The sequence below is a fragment of the Cinclus cinclus genome, chromosome Z (genome assembly GCF_963662255.1).
Source record: "Cinclus cinclus chromosome Z, bCinCin1.1, whole genome shotgun sequence".
In the NCBI taxonomy this organism is placed as follows: domain Eukaryota; kingdom Metazoa; phylum Chordata; class Aves; order Passeriformes; family Cinclidae; genus Cinclus; species Cinclus cinclus.
Window position 1 is genome coordinate 51,678,953 of NC_085084.1, and position 18,374 is coordinate 51,697,326.

At 41.0% G+C, this 18,374-nt stretch overlaps 2 protein-coding genes across 2 annotated transcripts in view; one reads left to right on the forward strand and one right to left on the reverse strand.

Moving 5' to 3' along the window:
- Positions 1–3,303: 3,303 nt before the first annotated feature.
- On the forward strand, positions 3,304–4,012 carry SAXO1 (stabilizer of axonemal microtubules 1; the record flags this gene model as incomplete). Its single annotated transcript, XM_062513944.1, is given in 6 exon segments — positions 3,304–3,409; positions 3,412–3,441; positions 3,444–3,750; positions 3,752–3,817; positions 3,819–3,957; positions 3,959–4,012. Coding segments are annotated over 6 exon segments (702 nt in total), but the record flags the coding sequence as incomplete, so codon positions are not given.
- A 13,639-nt stretch (positions 4,013–17,651) lies between these two features.
- ADAMTSL1 (ADAMTS like 1) overlaps positions 17,652–18,374 on the reverse strand; it is a 385,383-nt gene continuing 384,660 nt past the window's right edge. The window contains exon 30 of the mRNA XM_062513020.1: positions 17,652–17,758. Within this exon, the coding sequence (XP_062369004.1) occupies positions 17,652–17,758 (107 nt within the window). The remainder of the gene's footprint in view (positions 17,759–18,374) is intronic.

Sequence of the window (18,374 nt, forward strand, 5' to 3'; positions counted from 1 at the left end):
TTGTGGAAGCTGTAATATGTATAATGTGGCTGTGTATGTTAGCAGATAAGAGGGAAGTGCTGCTTAATAGCCAATTTACATGTTGGTCAGACAGTGAATCAGCTGTTCTCCAGGTTTGACAAAAGTGGCAGATCGGCATCAGTCTCATGGGAGACCAGGTAACTAGGGACAGAGAAGATTAAATGGCCCCAAGTTCTACAGAGGAAGTTTACATATTAGGAAAAATTTCTTCATGGAAAAGGTTGTAAAGTACTGATACAGGCTGGCCTGGGAATCTGTAGGGTCACCATCCCTGCTGAAAAAAAAAAAGTGGATATGGCACTTCACGTGATTTAATGGTGAATGTAGTGGTGGTGCTAAGTTGTTTGTTGGACTTAATGATATTAAAGGTCTTTTCCATCCTAAGTTCTATGATCCTGTTAACACCTTAGCTCCTGGCTGCCTGGAACAGGCATAGCTGTGTTCTCTCCAGGCCTGGGCTTTCGAGCTTGGCACTGGTGACTTCACAAACATTGCCCAGGTAGCTAGATGGCCTGTAGGCTAGCTGCGTGTAAGGATGTGGATAGTAAGACCGTAGCCTATCTTAAAAGTTAAACTGCATTTTGCATTGCTGCTGTATTGACAGTTTGGGATTAAAAAAAGGCATCTAAAAATTTTGAATTTCCTGTGAAGACCTGGCCTCACATTTTGAGTTATGTGTAAGAGTAGAATCTTTCTTCTTTTCGGTTAAATGTAACACTATGACTTTTGTATTTGTAACATTTTTATTTTTGTAAGTCACAGCTTTCCTGTCCACTGTTTTTTGTTGGATATTTAGGTAATTTTTGGTTAGGCTTATCTTGGAAGTCCATCATAATTAATTTGAAATTCTGGGTAAAATGCTCATTTGGAGCAGTGATTAGGATGGGGAAGTTGAGTACATCAGGGTATTATGAGCAGCCAGAAATACAGCTCTGTCTGAATACATCAACATCCTCTGAAGATGAACACAGTATTCCTAATACTATTTCTAAGTACAGTGTTAAATATCTTGCCCATTAAACCTGGGGAAATTCAGTTTCTCATGAACTTCCTAATCAATTAGCCCCCTAATTTGGGCTTCTGAAGTTAGCTGCACTGTACTGTCATTAGCTGAAATACAGAAATACAGTGCAAGCTACAGTACCTTGCCTTCCTTTTCAGAGGGCAGTAACCTGTAATTTTGTGCAGCACTGCAGAGCAGCCAGTATTTCACACTTTAGATTTGCCTATTATTACCAGGTAAGCTTCAAAAGGATAGTTTTACAACCTTCTGTATTCCTTGATCTGTTTTTCTGTTTGTTTTGTGTTTTTTTGTTTATTTGTTTGGTTGGTTTTTTCTCACTTTGGAAGATTATCCTTAGGTTTCCTTGCCAGAGCTTATATGCATTGCTCACAAAGGTTTGAGGTAGCATCTGGAGTATCTTTCCTCCAAGTACTGTAATATTTATTATATCATGAGCAATGTGATACACAGAATTGGACCTGTTCAATCTCAAGAAGAGTCAACTGGGAAGGCGACCTCATCAGTGTCTGCATCTGAGGGGAGGGTGTCAGTGGATAGATCCAGGTTCTGCTTGGTGGTGCTGAGCAAGATCAATACAGTCAGTGGGCAGAAACTGATGAACAGTCCATGAACATGAGGAGGAACTTCTTTGCTGTGCAGTGATAGAGCACTGAAAAGATTGCCCAGAGAGGCTGTGGAGTCTCCCCCACTGCAAATACTCAAGACCCATCTGGATGTGATCCTGTGCCATGTGCTCTGCAATGACCCTGCCTCAGCAGAGAGGTTGGACCACATGACCTGCTGTGGTCACTTCCAGCCTGACCCATTCTGTGATTGTATTAAGTGCCACAGTGTTTGGTAGTAGCATATGCAATAATCAATTTGTAACTGTGGCAAAACATAAATTGCTTGAAAATTCTATACAGGATGACACATAACTTTGCAGTCTTATGCTTTGTGTGTTCTGTCTGTCCTGAGCATGCATCAGTCAATTTTTATTGAAAAGTAAAGCTGAAAGAACATTTGAATGCCACTGCTACGCTAAGCATTGAAAAACACAAGTACAATCCTGTCAGTGAATTTGTGTAAGTAATAGAGAATCAGAAGGGTAAAAACTAAGAAAGTAATGGTTTGAGCCCCGTATCAGCCACTGTGAACAAAATCAACTCTACCTCAGCCAAAACAGACTGGGGGAAGATGGGATGAATATGGACTTAAAGTATGAATATTTGGATTAAGTTCAGACAGAGTCTTTTAGCAAGCCTGAATTACATTTGTGGCTTGATAATTCTGGTTCAGTCTTCTGTGTTACATCATTTGGAAAGCACATTGGTAGCAATGGCAAAGCACTGCAGGAGAGCTCTATTTTACCCCATGCAATGCTTAACTTCAGCTGGGTTAACTCCAATGGGGCACCATTTGAAGGTAGCTATTCTATACGAGAATGCTTTCAGACCATCTTCCCTGGGGATACATACCCACACTCCATTCTATGTGGACTTGTTCAGCTATGTCTGCTGGATTGTGCATGCGCTTACTGCTGGGGAATTCTGTGTCTAACTGGCAAAAAGCACAACTGCAGTTTGAGTATTGTATTATTGACATTTTGTCCATGTTGTAGACATTTTATAATTTCTAATAAGGTATTTGGATGGTATTTTTTGGTGGCACAACCACTGGTTTCTGATTGATTTATATGTAGGCAGTCATCTTAAGGTGTGAATCATAGTCACTAACAGTCACTCATTTATGTATTTCTGGCAGTCTGTCTCTTACAGCTGTATACTTTTACTAGTTTATACATAGAAATACCAGTCAGAGAAAGCTGCAGGAAAGTTTCTCATGTTTATTATAAAGTACTCCAGGAGCCAGAGATATAATTATTTCAGTGAAAAAATAATTTCACAATTATTTCATTATTTCATGGTGTTGGGACATTAGTAATTATTTAAAGAGTTGATTTACAAACTTTTAAATTTTTTTTTAAATGGAGTTCAGTAATGGCACAAGTAGAAACAGTCATTGTTTCAAGAGGCTTTCAGACTAAAATCTAGGGAAGAATTCCATTGACCCGTTCATTCATCCTGCTGAGATCCCTCTTGATGGCAACACACGCAATGGGTGTATTAGCCACTTCTCCCAGTTTTATATCATTTGCAAACTGCAAATGGAAGGTGCCATGTCTCCCATTATATATGTAACTTACAAAGACATGTAATAGTTTTTACCCCATTTCCCAGTCATTGAGATCACAGCTAGTGGTGTGATTGTGCCACTGATTTGTGCCACCTCCTCTGCTGAAACATTATGTCAATAAAATTCAGAAATACAAGGACAATTATGTTTCATTTGATGGCCTCACTACACACAAATTTCCTTACCAGGGTAGGCTGGTCAGCCAACCAAGCTTCCAAAACCATACCAGATAAAGCTAGGCCCTGTCTTCCCTTCTCCACTACAACTGAATTTCAGGAAAAACACAAAGCTTGACTACAGCCTCCTGTATTCACCAGAAAACCTGATGCATATCTTCCTCCTTTGGAGAAAATGGACCTTCACACCATTAATTGGACAAATTGGAAGCATCCAAATGAAAAGCCAGCCAAGATGTATCAAGCTTTGGCCCGGCTTAATAAAATTACTGAACAATTTAATAACACTTCTACAGTGAAGGAAGACTATAAGCCTTGACTATGAAATAGACTAAAACCTATCACTCATGATCCAGACTTTCCCAGCAAAACCAGTAGATTGCTTGACTACATTTTGGACCCATCATTGGCCTCATTCACTCAGTTACGTAAACCTTTAAACCTGTCTGGTCAGGCCTGAAACATGCCACTGTCCTAGATGCTAAAACAACCTACACATCCAGATACACACCAAAGGGCATTGTTAGATGCCTGGCCCCTTACAAAGACCCACCCCAATTAAGCATTTGAGAAAACTGATGCTGACAGCTTGATTTTGTTTGTAACCTTCTTTTAAAACAGTTCTTGGTTTCATATTTAGAGAACTCTTAAAATAAACTTAATTCCCTGGCACTGACTTTTTCTGGTTAATTTCTACAAGTGAAGAACATAAAATCCAAGGAAAAGAGACATTGATTTAGGTTTCTCTGTATTTTTTTTTGTTTTTCCCACCTAACTCTTGCTCATTAATTGAGAAATGTTGTCCTCCTGAGACAGTAATAGAAAGACCTCTGTTGGGGGATGGTTCTTTCCCTTTTCCCTCTGTGGAATTTTCCCCATTGTCATGCTAAGATACCTGTTGACTAGACCCTGGTGGCAAGGGGGAGGGAAGAGAAGAGGGAAACCCCTCGAGATCCAAACATCCAGAAGAGCAGACGGAAGGCTGGGCCTCGGCCCATTTCCCCCGCGGAGTTTGGACAAGAAGGACAATCGTCACCTCAGCCCCATCCCAGCGCCAGGAGCCATCCTCACTGCTGTCAGACCCTGCCCTGCTCCCTTCTCGCTGTAACCTGCCACCATCCAGCACTCTGCTGAGCACCAGGACCCACACCGTGAGTGGAGAGCTCTCTCTCCATCTCTCTCTCCCCCTGGGACAGCTCTGCCATCACCCCCAGCCCTCCTGCAGCTCTGCGGGACCCGCCCGCCCCCAGCACCGGGAACTGCAGCTCAGGGAAAAGGTGCCTGCAGCCAAAAAACACTGGGACTGAGTTACTGTTCTGTTTGTGGGTAATTTCATAGCTGTTGCTGTTCTTGTTTGTCTTGTTAGATATACTAGTAAAGAACTGTTATTCCTACCCCCATATCTTTGCCTGAGAGCTCCCTTAATTTCAAAATCATAATAATCTGTAGAAAGGAAGGATCATTTCCTTAGCAAACACCTGTCTTTGAAACCAGGACAACCTCTTAGTAATAAACTTTATTATTGATGTAAATGGGGTTCAGCTATGTCCATAAAAACAGAGATAAAACAGGTGAATTGCTTGATGTGAAGTCACATGTAAAAGTCACTTCTGGGCAACAAAATCTGAGATCCAGCCTTTTCCAGTATTCTCATCAAAGACACAAACAAAAGGTACAATTACAAGATAAATATTATTGAATATTGCATTTTCACAAATTGTGTCACTGTGCTGCTCAGAACTAGGCTATCAGATGGAGGTTTGTGTGCCAAAGATACCATGCTAGGCTGAAACATTGTAAGAGAAGTTTTTTCAGTAAAAGCTTTTCACTTCAGGGTTCTGGATGGATACCAGAAACATCGAAGAGTTGAAGTTGTCACATGTTACTACAGCTCAACCAGCAGCTAGAGTTGCATTATATTTTGAATAAGGCCAATATTACGCTTCTGACCCAAACTATTAATTTCTTTGTCCAAAGTGCTTTCTGTAGGCTTATGAGTGTTCTATTAGCATTATGAAACTTTCTGACTTCTTAAGCACATTCTGGTTTCCTAAATCCTCTTCTTCCTTACTCCTGGCAGCCCTGGCTGTTTCCTGAGTAGCTTAAGTGCTAGTTAAAAATGTTGCATGCTTGATGGTTCTTGTGGATCCCTTCCAACTCATGATATTCTATTTATATATGATTCTGTGATTCTGTGAAAGGCTTGTGTATGACCATCAAAGCAGCATTTAAAGAGGAAGATAATTTTCTGTATAAAGGTATTTTAAAACATTGGAAAAGCTTGGAAACCTGTTCAGATAGAAGAAACTCTTCCTAAGTGCTGGCAAGTTAAAGCCAAACATCTGAAAATATGAATGCTTAACCCTGAGGGTGGGAAGCCACTGGAACAATACCTTAAGGGCACAGTGGTTCTGCTTCACTTGAAGTCCTTGAACCAGTCCTAGAGGCCTTTTCTAAAAATATGTCCTAGTTCAGTGAAAAATTATGTTCCTTGCAGCAGGAACACCTAGGTAAATCTCTACAGATTACAGTGTACAAAAGGGCCAAAGGACCAAACTATACAGCCACTGATGACTTCACACAGCCTTCAGAAATTCAGTAATCTGTAAAACAGTCACTCACCTGTGTTGGAACCCTGGATACCTAGTGATGAGGTATTGACCTAGAGTATGTTTGGCTTATTTTTTTTTAATTCCTCCTATTTTACCAGCCACTCTTCCTGAATCTTAATTTCTTTAATATTGAATTTTTACAAAAAAGCCCCACATTTTCCTTCCCCATCTCTTTGTATCTAGTTGTTTCTCTGATTTTCTTTATCAGCCTGTAATCCTGTTAATTCTGAAATTGAATGTATATGGAAAAACAGCTGATGTTTGTGACTGCAGAAAAGATTGTTCTCTTATGCATAAGAGCTTTCCAACTATTCTTTCAACTCTTTGATATGAGACTGGCAGGAAATGCAGACCCAGGAGAGTCTAGTGTGTAAATTTATCTTTATTACAGGTTTGTGTGGATATTTTTTGCTGGGTGGAAGTTAGTCTTGTCGAGCTCAATAGCAAAGCAGTATGCCACTTAGCATTAGTAATTGCTAGGTTTTGAACAATAACAATGGGAATCTTGATTTTCCATGCACTGGGCTAGCTCACACCAGCATCAAGCAGACAACTGATCAACTGATTTAAATCCAGCACTTTCAGAGCACGAGACACAGGCACTTTATTTTGTTTGTTTTGTTTTGTTTGTTTTTTTCCTGCTCTGTACCCCATGTGTTAAAAACTTATTAAAACCGATATATGATAACGCTAAAGAACAAAGTGATTTCCGTTCTGTGACTTATGGTGTGGTTCCACAGAAGTTAAGGCAAATTAAAGCTTGGGCTGCTGCAGTTTCACATTTTCACAGCTATCCAGTTTCCCATTTGGCATTTCCCATTTCTCTTTTAGCAGTAACATGTCTGACTGTGTGATGGGCTAAATCAGAAGGCTTACTTGGCTGGGTGGAAATCAGTGTTTTAGTAAGATTAAAACCCACTTATTTAATTTCCCTGAACAAGTATATGACACAGACATTCAATTATCAACTGAGGTGCAGGTGATCAGTGAAGAATCATCTGGCTCAGGTAGCACAGACTTGACTTGGCAGTCCTCTTGCTCAGTAGTGCATTTAAAGTAAAGCAACATCTTCTGTATCCAGAGTTTAATTTTGTTTGAATTAGACAATGTCATTAGAAAATCAGCATAAGAGAAATGCATATAATTATATAATTGTAATTTGGGATAGAATTGAGGTATTTAATACAGAAAATAAAGTTGGGCTGCTCTACAGTACACAGGATTTGGTTACTGTTTTCATGCACAATAAAATGGATAACCATGAGAAGTTATTTTGACCTGATGTTCATGCCAATTACATATAATTTTTTCTTGAAGTCATCACATCCTCAGAGAGAGGGAAGTACAAGTCAGACACCCTGAGAAAAAGCATAAAATGTCACTGAACTGCATTATGGGCTTGTGTAATTGATCTTGAAGTTACATAGTGGAGAAAGAGGAAAATTAAACTATACCTGTGTGTGTGGCAGCACCAAGTGCTAGTGATAGATAAGCAGGCACTTGCTCAGAAACTTCTCAGATGCTCTGTAAAGATCTTGCCTGTTTTATGGGAGAGTAGAGAGCTAAAAACTACTACCTGGCCCAACATCTAGTGTTGAAAGCAGCCTTGAGAAGCTCATGTATGTCAGCTGGACCCAACCCACAGAGAAGTGTGTTGCCTTCCTGGGGCCCAAGTAAGAAACAACCCATAAAACTTCCCTTGCTGGTACAGCAAACTGATTATCACCTGCTGTTGGCTTTCCAGGTGAGTACTAATGACATCCCAATACGGCAGCTGTGGACAGTCAAGAGCAACCTTAGGGTCTTGGGATGTGTGGTCAAGGGATCTGGAGCACAAGCTGTGTTCTCTTCTGTCCTGCCAGTTGCAGGGAATGATGGGGTAAAACCTAGGAAAATCACACAGAGGAATACATGGCTTCAAGAGCAGAGGGAAGGAAGGGAGGAAGGGAGGAAGGAAGGAAGGAAGGAAGGAAGGAAGGAAGGAAGGAAGGAAGGAAGGAAGGAAGGAAGGAAGGAAGGAAGGAAGGAAGGAAGGAAGGAAGGAAGGAAGGAAGGAAGGAAGGAAGGAAGGAAGGAAGGAAGGAAGGAAGGAGGGAAGGAAGGAAGGAAGGAAGGCTGGCTTTCTCTTGGTTTGGATTGGGGTAGGGAACACCTAGGCAAACCTAATGTCCACAAATCCATGGGTGCTGACAAGATATGTCCAGAAACACTGAGAGACCTAGCTGGGTTGCTTGTGGTCATCTATGGAGGATCAGGAGAGATGCCTGAGGATTGGAAAAAAGCAAATGTCACCCCAGTGTTCTCAAAGGGCAAGAAGGAGGATTCATGGTACTACCTCACCTCAATCCCTGGAAAGGTGATGTAGCACCTCATTCTGGAGGCCATCTCTATCCACATGGATGCCAAGAGGGAGATCAGGATGGAGTCAGCATGGATTCAGCAAAGGGACATCATGCATGGCCAGTCTGACTGCTTTCCACACTGCAACAACTGCCTGGATAGATGGATGAGGGGAGAGCAGTGGATATTGTTCTACCCGGACTGCAGCAAGGCTTTTGACACTCTCTCCCACAACAACCTCATAGGTAAGCCCAGGGAGTGTGGCCTGGATGAGGGGACAGTGAAGTGGACTGAGAACTGCCTGAATGGCAGATCCAAGAGGATTCCTATCAGTGGCACAGGGTCTGGTTGGAGCCCTGTCACAAGTGGGGACCCCCAGATTCAATAGTGGGCCTGGTATTGTGCGACTTCTCCGTCAGTGACGTGGATGAAGGGGCAGGTGCCTCCTCAGCAGGTTCATGGATGACACAGAGCTGGGAGCAGTGGCTGAAGAGCCCAGAGGGCCGTGCTGCCCTTCAGAAGGGACTCGGCAGGGTGGGGACATGGGCAGAGAGGAACTGCCTGAAATTCAACAGGGGCAAATGCAGGGTCCTGCACCTGGGGAGGAGCAACCCCAGGTACCAGCACAGGCTGGGTCTGACCTGCTGGAAAGCAGCTCTGAAGAGAAGGACCCGGGGTTCCTGTGGACAGCAAGCTGTCCGTGAGCCAGCAGTGTGTCCTGGTGGCCAAGAAGGCCAATGGTGTCCTGGGGTGCACTGGGAAGAGCACTGGCAGCAGGTCACAGGAGGTGATCCTGCCCCTCTACTCAGCCCTGGCTTACCTATGAGGTTGTTGTGGGAGAGAGTGTCAAAAGCCTTGCTGCAGTCCGGGTAGAACAATATCCACTGCTCTCCCCTCATCCATCTATCCAGGCAGTTGTTGCAGTGTGGAAAGCAGTCAGACTGGCCATGCATGATGTCCCTTTGCTGAATCCATGCTGACTCCATCCTGATCTCCCTCTTGGCATCCATGTGGATAGAGATGGCCTCCAGAATGAGGTGCTACCTCTGGAGTGCTGTGTCCAGTTCTGTGCTCCTCAGGACAAGAGAGACATGGAGATGCTGGAGCTGGTCCAGCAGAGGGTGACGAAAATGATGAGAGGACAGGAGCATCTCTCTTGGGAGGAAACGCTGAGGGAGCTGGGCCTGTTCAGCTTTGAGCAGAGATGTCTGGGAGGGGACCTCACCAAAGTCTGTGAGTATCCGAGGGGAGGGTGTCAATGGATGGATCCAGGCTCTGCTCAGTTGTGCCAGGCAACAGCATAAAAAAACAATGGGCACAAACTGACACGCAGGCAGCTCCACCTGAACATGAGGGGGAAGTTTTTTACTGTGCAGTGACCAAGCACTGGAACAGATTGAGAAAGGCTATGGAGTCTCCCTCACTGAAGATATTTAAGAACTGTCTGGACACAATCCTGTGCCATGTGTTCTGAGATGACCCTGCTTGGGCAGGGAAGTTAGACCAGATGACTCACTGTGGACCCTACCAACCCAACCTCTTCTGTGATTCTGTGACCTTGCACTCACAATGCAGCACAAGACAACGCTTTTCACTCAGTGAACAAATTGGCGGAAAGAAGGAAATAGCTGGAGTCAACATCTTATTTTTGGAGAATGGATAATGGCATCAAACATCGGCTAAAGTACAAAGCCTACTACCAAAAAGTGTTTCAAAAACCAAAATGAAAGGATGAAACAAAGGGTCTTTGTCCTTGGCAGGGTTGTAAAAGGCATCCTTAAATAATGAAGCATGCAAAAAAAGAGCAAGGAGGATTTTGCAATAATGGATGAAAAACATCACTGTCAAAGCCAGTTGGTACACTGAAACTGATTACTGTGACTATTGTAAAAGACAAATGTCACATATGCACAGGAACAGTTTCATGTATGTACACTGCAGAGGCTGCTTGGAAGGATAGTTTCTACCTACATCCCAGAGAACTCAGCAGCCCTACTGATCTCCAGGTAAAGCACTATCTGTTTGGCAAGTCTTAAGCACAAAAGCTGAATTAAGGAGATGTATGTAAACTAAATTTCAGAAGTGTAGCAGCTTAATAGAAGATTATGAATGTTTTCTTAGCCAGGAGGAAGGCAGCACTATAGCTCCTCACCAGGAAAAAGCTGAGCAAAATTACTTAGTCTATTCTCAGTGGAAAAAAAATTAAGAACCCCAGATGAAAGTTGCCTGTAATAATGGGGGATATACATAATCAATTCAGTTTTGATTTGTATTATATCAGCCTTGCAACAATCTGTGTCTGCAAGGATTGCAAACCCTGGTGCCTTACTGCAGTAAGTAAGTAATTCAGGAGGCACTTCATATGGAGAAGACTGGAAGTTGGCAATAGGTGAGAGGACAAAAAACCCAGCAAATTATGTGCTTATGGTCTAGAAATATGAACCAGCAGCAAATTCGTGAAAACATTACCACCACAAATTCTGAGAAGTGCCTCACCCAACACTATAGATTACTAAGGAGAGTCAATTGTCAGCACCTGAAGTGTTCCAGGACTATGAAGGAAGCGTTGAAAGATAAGTGGTATACTTCAGCAAGAACTGAGCATGTTCATATCACAGAGGGAAGCAGTATAGATCCTGGGTATGGCATTTAGGAGACAGGAAGCAGCTGAATTTAACGTATGAAAAAGCAAACCTTTTCATTGGAAGACAAAAAACATATGTATCTTTCCAGAGGCACGGATATGATCTCCCTGATCTATGTTATCTCAGTTGGAAAGAGGCATTTGGGCAGAGAACTGAGTTTACTGGAATTGGAAACTTCCATAATGAATATTCTGAACAGAGTTAACTTTTAGCTATTCCCTCAAAAAAATCACTCTTCTCCCTTCTGTAGTAGTGTGTCTCTGCCTCCTCACTTTGGAAACAGTGGTTTGATGACCTGCGCCTCTCTTCTTGTCTTTTGGGGAAATACTCCTTTGGGGCAATCTGATTTTCACTTCTCTGTCTGGCTGCATGTCTGTAGCACAGAGGATTTTGGCTTCATTTGGAAGAGAAGGAATAGAATAGTTCTAAAAAAGGCAATGCTGTGTTCATCTCTGTGTTCCCTGTTTCCACTAGCTCACTAGTTCTGTGTTTGCTGGTGTGAACTGTCCCCAGATTGCTGAGAGGGCTCATGTGGCACTGCCAAACACCAATTACACAGGCTCAAGCATACTACTCTGCTGGGCAAGCAGGCCCCTGCTCTGATTTGCTCTCTGTTAAAAAAAAAAAAAAAGAGAGAGAAAGAAAAAAAGAAAAATAAGCCTGTGAGAGCCTCCCTGCACCGCTGGATTTAATTTTCTGTTATTTGTATGTAGTGTGTTAACAGTGAGACTTTTTTGGTAATAAAATCACTAGATTGTATGCTATTCCTTGAAAACTGACTCCATGAGTGTTTCAGAAGGTGAAGTGTTTAAACAAGCATCCACCAACGTTATTGGCCATTTACTCAAATTAATAATTTATGCTTTAAAAAAGACCAAACCAACCAGCACATTGAAAAGGGGGGGGGGGGGGGGGGGTGTTGAAGTCTGCAGATAGCCCAAAAGAAACTATTCCTCAGTGCAATCATTAAATGCTTCCTTAAGAGAATAAATCCATCCTGGCTCCTCACTTGTAGAGCAAGCTGTTCATGGCCTGTCTGGTGTGACTCTTCTGTTTCATTATTGTGCTTTCCCACTCTCCCTAGGGAGTTTGTATACAAACCATACAGGATCTTGAAGTAGAGGATGATTTCATATTACTAAAGAGTGTAGCAGTACCAGTAGTAGTGAGTGGTGCCCTCATGTGATCCTAAGCATATGTGGATAACTATATGTTTACTGTGGAATTGTTCACATCCTGCCACTGCTTTAAAAAACAAGTATTTGTATGTAACCAGAGTGCACCTCTCTGGTATCCCTTTCCCTTTTAGCTGCATAAAACAACATTCTTTATTTATAGCTATACAAATATAAACCCTTTCTTTGCAAAGGTTTTAAAGGCTAGACAAAATGTCTGCTTTTCCCTTTTTTTTCCTCTCCTGAGAGGTAAGCAGTGTGTTAGCAGGAAGGATATGGAAATGCAACCCAAACTTACTCTGCTCGCAGAGAGAAGTCTCCTGCTCAGTCTCTGTTCAGCTGAGGCCTCAGCTGATGCAATCCTGCCTGCTTTGCTGCACCCCTCCTAAAATCTCATGGATTTAGCCAAAATTAGCCTGGTACCTAATCAACTGATACCCTTGGTATTTGTGTATCTGGGTAAGTGTGGAGGCAACTTGTGTGACAAGAATGATGCCTCTGGTGAAGGAACAAGTATTGTACTTCAGTGAAAAAGCAGGTGAAAATAGAAATAAATATTTCAAATGGAAAAGGGGGTGCTGATATGTGTATATTCCACTGTAAATATAGATCACTTGGGTTGCAATTACTGAAAATCCTTAGTGAAAAATTTGTATTAAAAATATCAAAATGAATATGTATATGATCAGATTTTAGATTTCATTCTGACTGGCTGGAGAGGACATGTTGGCTGGAGATGATGAAAAGCAGTGTAGGTGAAATAATGATCAACTGATATGCTTTTGGTGTGAGAAATGTATAAGATCAGTAGAAGAAAGAGATACGATTTTGTGCTAACTCAAGTATTTGGCAGGTTTTTGGTTTACTTTCCACAAAACTGGACAGTTAATATGTAACACTATTGATATATCTATATCTATATCTATATCTATATCTATATCTATATCTATATCTATATCTATATCTATATCTATATCTATATATCTATATCTATATCTATCTATATCATCTATATAATCGATATCATCTATATCAATATGTTTATATCTATCTATCTATCTATCTATCTATCTATCTATCTATCTATCTATCTACCCATCTACCTATCTATCTGTATGACTTTAAAAAAGAGGATGAAGGGAATGGTTAAATTGATGATCCCTAAACTGTGGTTTGCAGTTAATATGTACAACCATAGTTAGCATTAGCAGTTCTGAGCTTCCCATCTGCATTCACTGCTGGTCTGGGAGAAAACTTGACATTTAAAATACTTTGAAATCATGTTTGTTAAAAGTTAGGTAACTGAATGAATGAATTTACTAAACTATTAGCTGAAATGATCAGACACTCGCTGAAAGCTGACATTAAAAACTTTTGAAGAATTTTATGGTTCTGAAAATCTGGAAAAGACTAAGCTTTTGGTAGACCATCTACAAATAGAGGTGTCAGGTGATGCTGATCTAGAAAAATGTAATCTATTTATGAATCAATGTTGGAGCATGAAACAAATGGTGAGACCTTTTTGTTTGATAAAGTACTTCACAAGAAGAATCTTAACTTTAAAACTAAACAAGCTCCAACTGCATTCCATATAACTGCATCTAGAGAGCAGGAAGAAGATTTTCCTGCTAGAGGTTACTTTGGAAAACTCCGGCGATGGCTTCTATTTTTTGAGATCGTGCATGCAGACAGAGATGCCTCAACTAGTTCAGTTGTGCTTACCTTGTCACATAAGAGGGACTGGGAGTAGATCTTCTGAGGTGAACCTGTCAGCACCGTATTTTTCTGTTTGGCTCAGTACTGTTTTTCTTTTGTGAGGAAAATTAGTCAGGAGAACAAAACTGTTTTCCTTTGTTAACAAAAAATGCTTTTTGCTTCATTAATTTTCTTCTTTCCCCTTGCAAATCAGACCATTGCCATAATTCCTTCTGCACACACACCTTGCTTCAGGTAGCTGGCAGCTCCATTACTGAAGGCAGCAGCAACCTGTGAATTAACAGGAATTTCTTCAAGCTATAGATTGCTAAAGAAAGTTGTGTCTTGAAGCATTGCTACTTAAAAAAAAGGAGTATAGTTTTATTGGTCTTTATGGTCCTTGGACCAGCTTTATACTTCTGCAAGAGCAATAGGGGCAAGCCATTAGCAAATAAGAATAAAGCAAGGCAAATGGAGAATTAAAACTTATCTCCAAGACAGGGTTCAGAATCTTAGGAGACTTTTAAAAGGAGAGATAAAACATCCTCTTTTCCCAAGACAGATATATCATGTGTACTTTGTGTAACAGGTGTGTGCTGCTATCATAATACAGAATAAGGACATTCCAACAGTTTTGCTACTTGACTTTTGTTTTTAAGATTAAAAAAACAACACATCAGACAGTTGTAGTTAAATAAGTAACCTGCATTAATTGTACAAAAAGTTATATAAATACAAGTTTGCTGTTTTGTTTTCTCTTTAGAGAAGGAAAGCATCATTTTAAAAAATAACCAGTAATCCTTATGTTACTGAGATGCTGCCAAGTCACAATTCAGAAGACAGACATGTGAAATTAAATCCAAACCATGCAGAGACAACACAGTGGCCCCTCCAGATCAGATCCTTTGTTTATCCTGTACACAGTTACACAGATACTATGGAACATGTGATAGCTTGAACACATTTTGCTTTTACACAAAAGAAAATGCTTCCCCATGCTGCATTTTGTTAACTAAAGTATCAAAAATATCCATCACATCGTCATCATCATCATCATTGCTATTATTATGTTATAAAGGAATTGTCCTTCATTCCATGCATAATTATAATTTCACAAGAACATCATCCCTCCCTCCTGTCATAATCTATAAAGCACTCTGTGCACAGTGAAGCAGATCCCCAGTTAAATGCAAGTGCTACTAAAATTAAGAGAAATACACTCTTACTGTTGATTTTAGAGGAACAAAATTCTGGGGAGATTTAAAAAAACAAAATAGTTTTATCTGGACAAAATAATGTACAGTTATTAATATTGCACTTTTTATACAAGAAATCCTAATAAATATACAGAAAAGATATACATTTACATACACAGAAAGTCATTATTCTTTTTTTAAATAAAAAGTTGCACCGCTGCTTATTTTTTGAAGACCCATTTCTATCAAAAGTGTATACTCCCATATATGTTTTGAAGTAAGCCAGTTTGAGGCTGTTTAATGTTATGAACCTGGCACTTACCTCAATAACAGACCCACAGTTTTACCAAAAAATCCACGTCATGAAAACTGTAGCATGGCAGAACTTGAACAGCATTTCATTAATATACCACAAAGCACTTGCCCCAACAGGAGTTACAGGAGAGGCACAACCAAACCTTTCATTTAGAGAAGGTCTTGAAGCAAGACCTGAGATCAGGTAGTTCTTTAAATTTCCACAATTGTCAAGATTTCCTCTAATTTTATTTTATTTTATTTTATTTTATTTTATTTTATTTTATTTTATTTTATTTTATTTTATTTTATTTTATTTTATTTTTCTGAGCAGAGCAGAGAATGCCCAGGAACTAGAATCATGCGTCACTTCACTGGCTGAATATCCACTGAAGCTAGCCAGGAGGAAAGAGGCACAGCCTGCATACAAAATCATGCTGTGAGTGTGATGTTTGAGTCTCATTTTTTAGATTGTACCTTTGGGATGTTATACATGGACTTAAAGATCTGTTTTATAGCACTTGTTTTGTAGTGGGAAGCATCTGGAGAGGAACAAGTTGCTTACAAATTATTATAATACAAATTATATTAGTCTGGTGGTGCTGGTGCTAAAGCCATTCTGTTTCAACTGAGTAGTAACAACCATGAGAAATCAGAATAAAGCTCTTTTCTACCAGTTAACTGAAAGGCTTGGCTGCCAGGAAAGAAAAATTTCATGTTAAGAGAATAGGAAAACCCACTTCCTCAAGTTATTTTCCAAAACTCCAAGTCTGAAAGTACGAGAACTTCGGGAAGGAGTACCTCTTTTTATAAAATAATTGTTAGTAGGATGCAAAGTGTCTCTGTTTATCACATACAATTTCTATCTTTCCTGCCTATGCCCTCTAGAGAACAGTGTTTGCAAAGTCTAAAGTACTAAAGTCTGTCAAGCAGATCATATATGTTCCCCTTTTGCTAGTGAATTATTAACATCAACCACTGCACCTCTGTGCTGAGGGCAACCCTTCATCCCCAGCCCTTCCTCGCAAGCTCAAACTGGAAACATTTTCAGGTGTGTTTTAGACCCACTTATGTTACAGACCATTGTCCAACTTCTTCAGATACCAGATCCTCAAAGGTCACAAGGATGTCCCTTGCCTGTTGTAGGAAGGAGAGAGGGGTTTAGAATGTAAAAAGGCTTTTAATCTTGGATGTAGCTAATAAAGCTAATAAAGTAAAATCACGTGCTTGTGTTTTCAAGGTAGTCTAAGAGAGATATGAGAGGTGATCAGCAGAAACAGACCTGGGGGTGCTGGTCAACACCTAAATATAAGCCAGTGTGTGCCTAGGTGCCTGAGGTGGCCCATAACATCCTGGCCTGTACCAGCAATAGTGTGGCTAGCAGGACCAGGGCAGGGATTGTCCCTCTATACCCAGCACTGCTGAGGACACACCTCAGATCCTGTGTTCAGTTCTGGGGCTCTCAATTCAGGAAGGACACTGAGGTGCTGGAGCATGTCCAGAGAAGGGCTATGAAACTGGTGAAAGATCTAGAAGACACATCCTATACAGAGCAATTGGGGCAGCTGGGGTTATTTAGCTGGGAGGAGACTCAGGGGTGACCACATTACTCTCTACAGCTGCCTGAAAGGAAGTTGTAGTGAGTTGGGGGTCAGTCTCTTGTACCATAGGATGAGAAGAAATTGCCTCAAATTGTGCTGGGGAGGCTCAGATAAGATAGTAGGAAAAATTATTCACTGAAAAAGGGGCTAGACATGGGACTAATTTGCCCAGGGAGGTGATGGAATCACCAACTCAGGCAGTGTCCAAGAAGAGACTGGATGTGGCACCCATAGATAGTTTAGAGGTGGGTATGGTAGTGCTGTTAATGGTTGGCCTAGAAAACCCTGAAGATCTCCTTTGATCTTGATGATTCTTTCATTCTATAATATGATGTGAGGTTTTGACTCTGGTCCTCTTCCTCATCTGCCTCTTGGTGTGTCCCTCAGGCATGTACACAGATTGAGGGGAAGCCCCACCCCTCTCATACCCATTTCTTGGTGTCATGGGGTCTCTTTGACTCTTTGCAGTCTACCCTCATGACCATGGTTATCTGCATTCTGTCTCCCAGATTCACAGAAGGGAAAACTTGTCAAGTCCCTTTACAACCATGATTTGTTAAGGGGATTTTTTTTTAAGGGAAATAAATAAATAAAATGAAAAAGATCATTCCATCCATCTGTATTTTCTGCAAAAGCCTTTGCTCAGTGAAGAAAAGGCTGTGATCCCCTTGTTCCTCCATTTTCATTTTGTTGGTCTTCAAGATTTTCCACAAGTCCCACAGCAACGTGACTTAAATTGGGTGAGCTGGCAGAGCTTGAGCTGCTTCACTTTCTCACAGTACCTTGTGGTGTCTCTGCACTCCACTGCCAAAGAGGAAATAACAAGAAGAAATGGTGATGAAGTTATGAACAAAGGATTTCTTACCTGAGAACATTTATCTTTGGGTGGCCAAGAGGACCTTTGTGTTGGGAGGTCTTACAGTGAGCATGAGTTTGACTTGCTGCAAAGACTGAATGTGGACTGCACGTCCACAGGACCAGTGAAGAACTGGTGGGCAACATTTACTTTCAGAGCCTGAGGAAAGGGCTTTTGAGGCTGCTTCAACACTGTCGGTTTTTTCATCTACTGATATTTTGGAGAGGCTTTAGGAGTTTCCTAACAGTTAAACCAAAGATGAAGAACTTAATGAAACTGGATACTTGTTTTAATGGAGTAGCCCAGAGACACTTTGGCCAGCTTTCTGCATTTGAAGACCCAGTGTGTGGGAGTGTTACCTCAGCTGACTGGGAGTTGTATTGTGCTTTTCACAGGTCAGAAACCACCCAGAATGAAGATGTTAAGGCATCTTTTAAACTCCTCTAGGGTTTAGGTTCTGGTGTCACTTGTACAGTTTTTGAGGCCCACAGCCTCCTGCTCTTTAGTTTGGAAAACTATTCAGTATCCCTGCAAGATTCTGGAATTTGGGACATTTCTGTATAG